Genomic DNA, 12,182 nt, shown 5'->3' on the forward strand with positions numbered 1-12,182 from the left:
CTCCCCCCAGACCCTGAGCTCTAAATTCCAGGCCACCAGGCTTGCACTCTACCCCAACCTCTACTGACCTAAAAAACTTCCCAGCCCCTTGCCCTGAACCCAAAAAACATTCCCTCATCTGTAAATGTACTCTATTCCCAGTTCTGGAGCCCTAAAACACGCCCCTGCGAACAACCCAGCCACCACCCTGAGCCCTAAAACCGGCCTCCCTGCCCTATAAAGTACCCTGACCACCCACCCTGAGCCCTAAAACCCTAAAAAGTTCCCCAACCCCAAAACTCCCAAATAAAAAATCTTATCACCAAGCTGTTCCTCCTCTGGGCAGGAAGTCCTCTGCCCAGTCTGCAACACCTCTGACCAGAGCCGGACTGGGAACCACAACCGGCCCTGGCAAAGTGCTCGGCCGGCCCTTCCCCGCTCCTCTCTTAGGGGGTGGGGGGGAGTTGGAGGTGCCCCTGAGCTCTTTGCCGGGGCCGGTTCTTGTCCGATTTTGGTACAGGGCCGATTTTGAAGCTATGCTGCAAAAACGGCCCTGTAACAAAAACGGCCCCACCCGTGCGGCGCACTGGGGGATTGCCCGGTGCCCGCTATGGTCCGGCCCTGCCTCTGACCCTCCGACCATTCACTCCGAGTCTAGAGCGCTAACGTCCACTTAATTTTAAACAAAGCATATATGTGGTAAAGGCATAATCGTGGTTTAGACATGCGTGATTCTGCCTGCGTTGTTTTGCCACACGTAGTTTAGACTGCGCGTAATTTAGGATGCATGTTTAAGGCTGTTTCGCGCTGTAGAAAGGGTCATTTCACAGTTCCTTCCTGCACCTTTGTGTAAGTGCAAAGGGAGCCGTGATCTGATCCCCATTGTTCTCAGTTTCCATGGTCTGCTGTATACAGGTAATTCTAATTTTATGTGAGCTGCAAGCTCAATATTTGAAGAATATTTGTATAATTTGTATGTTTAACATCATTGCATTATTTATTTTGTGTAGATTAAGAGATTTGTCTATAATATTTTCTCATTTTTTCCTGCAGTCTGAGCCCGAGAGCTTTTCCAATTTCCACTTGTACGTCTGCGCAGCTTTTCTTGTTAGGTGGAGAAAAGAGATCTTGAAAGAAAAAGATTTTCAAGTGAGTACAGATGTGATTTCGTTCTCTGCGGAAACCTTGACATATTTTCTAGCAAGGGAGGTATTTATTACATTTATTTCGACGAGGTTGCTTATGAATGAATTTGTGGCACAGCCATAGCTGCGACACTAAATTGACAGTGTCACTCTATTAGAGAAAGTCATTTTAAAGCTCGAACAGTAAAGTGATTTATGGAAGGTAGAATAATACATGCCTTTTCTGTTCTGCAAAGAAGTTTAATTTAAACTGAGAAATACATAGTCGCAGAGATTTGTGAAGTCTGCTTTTTATAGCAAATGTATGTGCTTTTCAGTAGATTTCTGCATTTTCAATTGCATTCTTCTCTGTTAAAAAAATGTCATGTATCAAAACTATATGTACCACGGTCTGTAGACAATGTTGTGTCTTTCCGGTTCTGTATAAATGATGCGCTACAACATATGGTTAGGAGATGACTCCATGTCGTCGAGGACGCCATCTTCTATGTCTTGGTCTTCCTTTAACAGCTTAAACTGCTCTGTAGTTGGAGTCTTCGTTCATTTCAAGTGAACTAATTGCACTAACACACCTGAAAACAATGATTGGTAAAGTGAGAGTCTGGAACTGAAACATGGTGTTGCAAAAAGACATGTAGTCTGTTTGCGACATTACAACAACATGAAGGGCCCAATTCACAACATCTAAGTTCAACTTCAGCAGTCAAAGCCAATTACATTTATAAATGTCATTCTCTTAAGGAAATGGGATCCGAAAATATTTAAGTTTTCACACTGAAATTACTAATACAAGGTTTGCCTAGTTATAGCACGTTTAGGGATAGTGTTAACAAGGTGCCCATTGAGGAGCTAGTAAAAAGAATCGCATTTTGGGCGGGTTTACAAACTTTCTGATGTACTTTTAAAACCAATTTCACATTTGAATAAAAAAATCTCCTACAAAAAAGTGTGTAAGTGAGAATTCGTGGTATTGGTGGTAAAGGCAGAAGGCTGGCTTTAGGGTGGGCGACCTGTGTGGCCGCACTGGGTGCTGACATGGAGGGGGGTGCTGACCTCATGGGGGAGCAGAGTTTAGCAATAGCATACGATTTAAAAGTACCTGCTGCAGAGTTCCTCGTGCCTACAGCTTTCACACAGCAATTAAAAATGAATAGTAACTCTAGAGAGTGAGAGAGATTAGAGTTTTGACTACTGGCAGTTTCGACTCACCATAGAGTAGTGTAGAGGGTTAATAAGCCTGCTGCAAAGAACAGATATGTATTTTATGTGAATAGCTGAGTGGAATAGTCAAGCCAGCCTTTACCAGCACTTTAAAACAAATGACATGCATTTGAAAGAGGGGCTATGGAGAGATGAGGGGCTCTTATGCATGGGTGCTGATGAGGGATTCTGAAAAGAAGGTCATATGGTTGGGGTGCCAAAAGAGATTGTCGCACCGGGCACCCCCAGCGATAAATCAACCCTGGCAAGGCTTCTCTCTACCATGTAATTAGGTTCCTATCAGAGGAAAAACTATAAATGAAATGCTCATTTATGCCACTCTATCCTGTGGAAAGTCTTCTCTATTGACAGTCCACAGGTGCCAGGCAGCCTTAGCACTCATAGAAATCCGCAACTTGCACTTATTTTTGGGAATTTTTGTGCATACGTAAAAGATCAGGAAACTTCTGAAATCATTGGAGGTCATATACAAACGGTTGCTTTCCAACACTTTTAAAACACATGTTGTCTATATCACTCAGAAAGTGCTAATCTGAGGCATGGTCTCGGCCAAAGTTTTAGGCTAATGTGTCTTAGATGGTTCATAAACAGGACCTGTGTTATGTCACCGCTTTAAACAGTAGAAAATGTGTGTTTGTTCCAAGAACTTTAAATGAAAGTGTTTCATTCAACACAAAATGACGCAGCATGTTTTATCATCTTTAAAGAAAATAAAGAGCACAGCAGAACACAACAGAAAAATATAACACCAACCAAAATAACACCACCTTAAAAACAACAGAGGACTAGGCAGCAAAACAGTAAAATAAAACACAACCATAGTGCATTATTGAATCTCCCAAAAAAAACACATCACCACCACAACAAAATGCAACACAAAAATATATCCAAATATTCTTGTCGCACATTTCCACCGCCTTAAATATTCTTCCACGATATAGCGGTAAAAAATGTGCGTGCAAACCACTACTAACAGCTATGGGTATGCAAAAATGCTAGTTAAAACGTTTTGATATCCTGCCTGTATATGTCTGTAGAACACTAAGTTTTAGCAATGGACATGAACCTAAAAATTGCACTAAATGTTTATATTTCTATCACTTGTCTATGTTGTGTTATAGTGTTCATAGCTCCCAAGGTTGCAGATTGCTTATGTGTGACATTTTCATAATTTCCGTGCAATTATGAGTGACATTCAACAACTATGAGTGACAATTCTTGCAAGCAAAGTCCAGAAATAAAGACAAGGGAAACATATACATGTCAGAAATACACCCTCTTAAGCAATGAGCAACTCTAAGATCATCTTAAAACTATTGCAAAGCGTTAGCAATAGAAGGGCACTTGGACTAGACTATAACAAACAGGACGTGAGAGCCCTTAATGCCTGCAAATAAGTCTCATATTCCGTAACCCCCAAAACAGGATAGATCTTCAGTGGGTGGACTTAAACAGAACAACGCATGAACTGATCATACTGTGCTGAGAAGCCCCTGCATGAACCGAGGCAAACAGTAACAAATGCTGGGCTGGAGCTCTGCTGTACCATGCAGGCCACAGTACCAGCATGCATTGCTTTTCACAAGCAAGTGCAATCTGATTACTTCCTCAATAAAGTTTTTTAGGTGGGGTGGTGCAGCTTTGAGCCCAACCTATTCCACATTAAACGAGACAGCTCACATGCCATGCAAACATTCTACGTACATCAGGCTCAACCTCTTTCCTGTAAAGCTTTCTTAGACAGATCGATTTGTTAACGTTATGGAAATGTGCCACATAAATTGTGGGAAAAGTTGTAACCTTCTAACAAAAATATAAACATGGAAATGTTTGTAGTTCTTGCCAAGATGTAAGTTTTTCAAGAGACCTACACAAAGGCTCAGGAAAATCCCTTTATGATCGTTCAAACCTGCTTGGAACATTGGTATCATGCATCACTTCCTGGAAGCATGCCTGCTTGAAACAGGGCAGAAGGCAGCAGCAGCTGATCATCGTGACCACGTGCTACTAGCGTTAATATTTTAAAGAATTAGAGGCAGAGAGATAACTCCAGCACATAACCTCTTCCCCCGCTACTCCCACCACCCTCACATCCAATATAACAATGGACCTGAATTCCAGCTTAGGCCCTAGTAAAACACACAGGACGCTCTTCAAAGTCCTCATGGAGAGGAAGTGGTTGTGTTCCATGTGGGACACTGAATTTATTAAGTTATTTATAGAGATCACAACTTCGCACCAACCTTGCTTCAATTAGGGGTTTTGAGTTTATAGCTTAGTTCCTCCATGGACTCTTAGTTCCAACCATTTCTTCACAGCAGTGTCAATTCGGAAAGAAAATGCAGGTGCCAAGTTTTTTTTTCTAAGAAACCCAGTATTCCTGAATGCTAGGGTTAGCGAATTTGGGAGTTGTCATATTGCACACTTTGCTTATTTTAAACCTTGCCTTACCTTCCGAATTTAGCACTGATGGTCTTTTATTTGCCTGCTAAAAGTTGTCGAGGGGAATAAACACTTCAAGATTATACCTACAATGTAGTCATGCTTCAAAGACCACAGACTCTGAATTCTAGTTTATGGATTTCATAATAAGGCCACAAATAATTGAATATAAATGCATCGGAGAATGAGCGAATATAGATATATGAAAATCAATACAGAGCCAAATCTTCGCATATAATTATTCGACATAGAAGACACAAAGAAATAAACTCCAAAATTAGTATACAGCCCAAGATGGAGGTGGAATTCAAATCCTTTTTCATTAGGAAGGAAAGCATAAATTACCTTTCCCTACACTACTCTCATTTGTTATGTTCCTGGCTGCTTCCCTCTACCTCAATTCCCACAGGTGTCAGCACATGTAGACTTCCTGAGAAGTACTCACGTCAATTGGGTCAAAATAGCTTAAGACAATGGAGCTCGCTCTCAGGATGCTCCCTCTCCTCCAAAAATCTAGAAGTCTGATTTCTCTGTCCCTGCACATAATACAAAAAAGGACAAACTCAGCCCCCTCCCAAATGTATCACATGACAAATCATTTCACTTCTAAAGGTTGAGGTGAATTTCCATGGCTTCTTTAATTAATTCTTCTTTTCTTCTAGTGACCTTGGAGTGTAGATAGGCCAGGCACAGTAGATACCCTTCCTTCCGCTTCTCAGACTCTTCAAAGACATTCCAGTTATCTCCTTAAACTAAAAATAATGATGTTGAATTCTTTATACCTGCAATGGGATGAGAGCATACTGTTCTTGTTCACGAAAACAACTCATTTAATTATTTCGTTTAGCTACCAAGAGTATCGAAACTATCAACAACCTGCAGCTCTGGGCCTACTGTGCAGGCAACTACACAACACACAGTTACATTGTTTTGAATATAATGTCATTCTGCACGTGCTGCATACAGAAATGTTGATGTTTCTAATACATGTAAATTCTATTTAAAAGTGCACATTACATATCTTGCTTACAATGTAGAATAAATGCATTTTTTAAACATAATACACTGCACACAATACAAATATAGATGAATGCGTTTAAACCATGAGTATAATGCACTCATATATTTTAGAGTACTGTGAGTGCTCTATCAGTGCAAGGAAGCTTGTGCTGTCTAGTGAGCAACCTCGAGACATTCCTGGCTCACATACCTCCAGGGGCAGGGAGTGCTCTCCTAATCCATGAGAATGGCACCCCTCTCACCAAGTTTCACTTCACCATGGTTCTTGGGTTAGCCCTCAGGGTGGCGGTGATGGTCCCTTCTGAATTCGGTTCCTATTCCTTCAGATTTGGGATGTCCACAGAGGCCACGGCTATGAGTCTTGCGGGGCAAGAGGTACAGAGGATTGACAGGTGGTTCTTCTTCACTATTGAGTTCCCATGATGTATGGGTCCTGAACTGTACAATGTATCTCGATTAAAGTTGCCTCAGGGATCTAACTCTGTCTCCACCTCGATCCTTGTGAACCATTTCATTAATCCAGAAAAAGCGTAGCATGTTGCTCCTACTGTTATGTACCTCTGCAAAGTGTCTTGCTACAGGATATGTGACATCAGTATTTGCTATGACCTGGCAATGTTCCAAAGCCCAATTGTGGCAGGGTGGACTGTGCTGCCAATTTATTTTTTACCGCAGGGACATACCAAGTATTAGAGAACAAAATTCAAATTGCAGTTGGGGTGTTTTGTGATGTTCCTCCACTCTCTTTTGCTTGGAACATCAAAGTCCATGACTTAAACACTGTTCTTGCTTGCCTTACATCTGGTGCATTTCATAGAATCCCATCAGCTCTGGCTTTTTCATTGATTTCTCTATATAATGACTATGCACAAGGAGATCTCTTAGAGATACGCTTTTTCTATGGTTGATATCTGGTCTATCTAGCAATTCTGCTCCAATGTAGGGTCAGCCGGCAGGATATTCAAATGTTTCTGAATGAGTCCACACATGTGACTGGACTCAGTCTCCTCTCCTCTTTGTTTTTGCTTGGGGATGAATAGATATTGTCTGTCTTTCACCTGGACCTTATTAGCTGCATCTCTCTATATATTCTTAAACCTTCAAATGTGCTGAGTGCTTCACTTCCCGCTTCAGTATAGTGATTGGGCAGAGAACAGTTGCGTTTTAGCCACAATAGTTCTCCATAGAGTATGCTGTTGACTAAATTGTGCGGGTGTTGGCTCTGCACATGCAATGTAGATTGCTAGCTGTAGGTTTTCTGTACAACTTAGTACACAGTTTGTTGTTTTTGAAACAAAGTAGTAATGTTCAATTTAATAGGCATGAAATCATCCTCCCATGAGCCCTGGGGCTAAAACTCTAAACTTACAAAAAAAGGGGAGACGGGCCACATGGCCCCCCTTCCCCAAGCCTTAAAATGGCCCTGGGGACACGACCCCCAGGGCCTTGTATTTTTTTTAACATGGAGGGGCAACTTCCCCCCCAACCCTTTTCAGGCCTTGGGACCCAAGAGCCTTGTTTTACTTTTATTTAAACAGGAAGGACGCCACGTGGGTCCCCTCCCCAAGCCTTTAAAAGGCCCTGGAAACCCCATTCCCTCAGGGCCACTGCTTATCTTCAAGGGCTGGTGGGCCACATGACACCCCTCCCTCCCCCATCAATTTTTGGCCCTGTACACCCCAGATTTCTTAAAGGTGTATGCCTTTGTGTCTACCCAGGGCACCCTCTATACACTTGTTAGGTGCTGGGGTCAGAGCCCCAGGGCCCCCACAGTCCCAGCCACTCCCCTCCTGCTGTAGGAGCCTCTCTAGCCTGGAGGGAGAAGCTATGGATGCTGCTCTCGCTGTGTGGTTGTTCAGTTCTGTTATCTGTTTCCCTGCCTGCATCAGTGTGGTAGAGAAACAGATCAAAAGTCTGCTCTCAGTCTGACGTAATTTTTTTAGAGCTCTAACCCTCTAGGAGCAGACTTTGTGTTTGCTCCAGAGAGGTGGGAGATTAAAATATGCTCTCGCTAGGAATGTAAACCACTATTCCCCAGAAGTGGGCTTACCGGGCCATAGTAGGCTCAGGGAGAGGGGCCACGCATCACCACCCCTTCTAAAAAATGTAGCGACCCCTGGGAATGGGGTCTTTGGGGCATTTAGAGGCTTGGGAGGGGGCCTTCCCCTTTTGTTTTATTATTCAGCCCCAGGGGTGGGCTCCCCGTGGTTTTCAGTGGCTCTGGAGAGGGGTCACCTCAGCCCTCCTCCTCAAAAAAGTATATATAGGCCCCTGACAATGGGGTCCCCGGGCCTCTAATGGCTTAGGGAGGGTGGTCACAAGCCCACTATCCCCATATGTGATGCAGCCTCATTAATGGCCTCCCTGGCACCTTAATGGCTCTGTGAAGGGGGGGGCTACATATGCCCTCCCCTTAAATAAACAATGGAGCCCCAGCAGTGAGCTTTCCTGGGGCCTATAATTGAAGAATGCAGTCCCGGCTGTCATTTTATTTTTAATTCTGCTGGAGTCCCGCGGTATAGTGAGAAAAATGCCTGATTTCTTAAAATGTTAGCCGGGGCGGGGGGGGGGGGTGGGAAATGTCAGAGGACAAGTTATTCCTATCCTGTCCTCTACATATTATTTTTTATTTCAAGTCCCCTGAGAACTGTAATGGCTGCCAGCTGCATTTTTCTCATGATGTTGACTGCACTTGCTCCCAAATTGACCCAAGGGAGCAAAAAGAAGTCTACGTAAAATGCAATAAGGATTCTGTATTTTGGGACCGCCCCCCTTTTTCTCAGCCACTGCTTCATGGATCACCCTGATTCTTTCTATGTATAAACTCATCAAAAATGTAGCAACTTTTCAGAAAGTTTCTTTGAGATTCATGAATTGTTGTCAAAGTTATTAAATCACATGAAACATTGACCTAAGGATACCTACTCATTATATATATATTACCTACTGGCGGTCGCCAGTAGGTAGTTATAGGTAGGATCTACTTTCCATAGGAAATCCGCAACATTCTATTGGGAATAACTTTGGCGCCGGTGGACGAATCTTCGCAAATTTCTCAAAGTTCGTGGCCCACTCCGCTCCTTCCCTAAAAATGTGGGGGGGATTCGTCAAGCGGGGGCCGAGATAAAAGGGGGGTCCCAAAACGTGTTTTCCCCATGTTAATTTCCATAGGGCGGTCAAACTCACTTTTAGCTCGAACGGCTGAATGGATTTCCACCAAACTTGTCAAAATTGTAGGGGCTGGCACCCCGATGTGCCTTTGCTATGTCTCAAGATATATGCTCCAGTGGTTTTTACGAAAATTAACTTTGAAAAAATATATATTGGGCTATATATATGTTAGAGCCCAAATGTAGCCCAATGTAGCCCAATGTAGCACAAAGATGGCCACCAGAGACAAAAAAACCTAATGTAGCCCAAATATCAGCCAGATGTAGCCCAACAATTTGCTATTAAAAAACCTATGAAATTCACTGAAAAAACCATAGGTTTCACACACGTTATAGTTAGGAATTAACATTTAAAAAACCTTTGAAATTCACTGAGAAAACCATAGGTTTCACACATGTTATAGTTAGGAATTAGCATTTAAAAAACCTTTGAAATTCACTGATAAAACCATTTGTTTCACACTAGTTATAGTTAGGAATTAGCATTTAAAAAACCTATTAAATTCACTGAAAAAAACATATATATATATATATATATATATATATATATATATATATATATATATGAACACATGTAAAAATGTTCGGTCTGTGCAATAATTTTGCAGATTACAATTCGCTGATCTACACCAAAAACTGTTCTTTTTTCATTATTATATGCTCACAAGCAAAACAGCTTTCTATATAAATACACACATATATCATATTTTTCTCACATGCTTTTGCTTGACAAAACATATGCATTTAATTAATTTGAGGCTTGTTGACATTCCTGTCATTTTATTGGCTCTAAAGGGAAATAACTTAACACTTTCAAAATATTATCAGATTGTTTCTTTCGAAAAGGTTTTATTTAGCATCCTGTGTTATTGAAATGTACAATCATTGAAATTACTTCCTAGCAAATCAACTCTAGCACTCACATTATTTGACTTTTTATATTGCAGATACTTCTCTTATGTATATATCACTTTTTTGAAAGCTCATCATGAGTACCTGGCAAACCTTATTTCTGTGAAATTCGAAACCATACTCATTCCAGTACAAAGAGGTATTTTTGTGCAGAAGGTTAATTTAGGAATAGTTCACAAAGAAAGGAAGATGGATGACAAATATTACTAGAGTGATTTTCTATACCGAGCTTGTGAAGAGAAGCAAAGGCTGCTAAAGCATAGTGTCTCTCCAAATTCACAGCTCCTAAGCACCATTGTATCGAATAGTACTATTTAAAGTTAATTTTTATGTAGCTATCAATATAACATTCTGTCTGAAAGCTTTTCAGAGTATCCCATTAATAATACTTTATCTGCAGCTTTCATTTGTTCTTGTTTCAGTGCGTCCGTTTTTCCATTAATCTTAACTTTGCTGCTCGGAGATCTTTTTTTTCTTCAAGATCTTCTTCCCTTTGTTTCTTTGCTGAACTGACCTTTTGATTCTAATAGTTTAATGATACTTTACACTTCACTGCTGGGCACCGTTTTACCTAAGCAGAGCATAGTTGCGGAAGAGCCGTAACAGCAGCTACATTTCTGCACTTTACAACAGTATTACTGGGAAACTCGCAGAATTATTTTTATTTTATTTTGGAAGCGCCCCAAAAGTATAGTTATCGAAAGCAAATTTATATTTTGCACATTTGTGTTTTGGTAGCAAAACATTATTTTAAAAATATTGAAAGGCATATGTACGAACAGCTGTGCTCATACCACAGCCCATTTTGCAACCGAAAATGGCATCTTTCTGTTATGCATGTGCAATGTTGATTATAAAAATGCAGTCGTATCCTCTGTAAGCTGATTTGCCTCTTTTATGTATCAGAGGAGATGATTTATATTTTCTGTGAACTAATATGTAAGGATGCATTTTGTAGGGAACTGCTTTTTACATCCAGGTTATGATGTACATAATAAGGGTTCATGCAATTCTCAAAACACTCGTAGTAATCGCCGTTAAGTTATCCAAATGTTTTAAGCTGCAAAAACCAAATTTGTTATAAGGCATGTTTCGGGAAATGTATACATTTCACTGTGTGGTATGGACAGGTGCCCATCGAGAGACCTCAAGGGAGAGGTCTGAATCCCAAAAATGCAGAATCATTCCTTTATTTTTCCTCAGTTGAAAAAACTTAAGAACCATGCTGAAATGTAATGACAAATAGAATGTATGTATCTATGATAAATTTTGTTTGTTGCGTGCTTTATATAAATTAATAATAATCTTAATAATAATGCAAACCATAGTCCTAATCTTAATAACAATATTGAGTAGGAAGGACCTATTTGCCAGAAATGAAATGCTTGCCACTGTGGCTTTCTTGACATACGGTATATGTACTCACCAGCATCTGGACAAGGAAGAGGCTGACACTGGGACAGAAAAAGCTGCACTAGGTCACAAAGACACTTCACAACACCTGTCCCACAAATGGGTTACACGGTGCCATCAAGGATTCACGTGCACTGACACACACCACTTTGCAATGATAAAGAAAAAGCCACAACTTGAATTTCTAATCTCTGCGCGGTTGCATTGATTGATGGTAAGTCACAAGAGTAGAATGATTAAACAGAATTTGCTGATAGCTCGTAGTCAGCTAGCACTTGGAGAGTTAAAATGCAAGACCACCTACAAAATGTTAAACAAAAGAAGCAGAAATCATACTAAATGAGCATGGACAGGTATAAAACTAATAATAGTACAATAATATTTACATCAGCATGCGTAGAAGATTGTGTTTTCAATGGGAAATTATTTTATCTGGAAATTAGCTTTTCACCTCATCAAAGCTTTTCCAAACATGAGGAACATTGTGGGATTGGGAGTGATCTTTGGCTTTTCCTTTCCCCGGGGCACAACTTATTGTAGGGGTCAATGGGACTTATCTTGCCTCCTACTGGAGAACTGGCAGAATAAAAAACAAATTGATAACTCCTTAATACTGCACCTTCAGGACTGTGTGCGTTATGCAGGGTAAATACCCCTACTTATGGTTGTGTGGCATCTAGACAGCTTTTCCAATGATGAGGGCTGCAGGTGAACATTGAAATAGTGTGCACCTATTTTTTTATGTAAAGATACACCAATGAACAATAGCATTGTTCCCCGATTCTCATTGAGAGTGAGCGTGAGGTTTACCAGGTCAACCTTCTTTTGAGCATGGAAATGCATGCTCCTAGAAGGATCTCTGAGTTATGGTATGTTATAA

The 12,182-nt window shown here is 41.0% G+C and overlaps 1 protein-coding gene across 1 annotated transcript in view; it reads left to right on the forward strand.

The window, feature by feature from the left end:
• TBC1D22A (TBC1 domain family member 22A) overlaps positions 1-12,182 on the forward strand; it is a 2,197,648-nt gene that overhangs the window by 1,826,778 nt on the left and 358,688 nt on the right. Inside the window, exon 12 of the mRNA XM_086967294.1 lies at positions 1,033-1,128. Within this exon, the coding sequence (XP_086823420.1) occupies positions 1,033-1,128 (96 nt within the window). The remainder of the gene's footprint in view (positions 1-1,032; positions 1,129-12,182) is intronic.

Source organism: Lissotriton vulgaris, chromosome 1_1, assembly GCF_964263255.1.
Source record: "Lissotriton vulgaris chromosome 1_1, aLisVul1.2, whole genome shotgun sequence".
NCBI classification, from domain to species: domain Eukaryota; kingdom Metazoa; phylum Chordata; class Amphibia; order Caudata; family Salamandridae; genus Lissotriton; species Lissotriton vulgaris.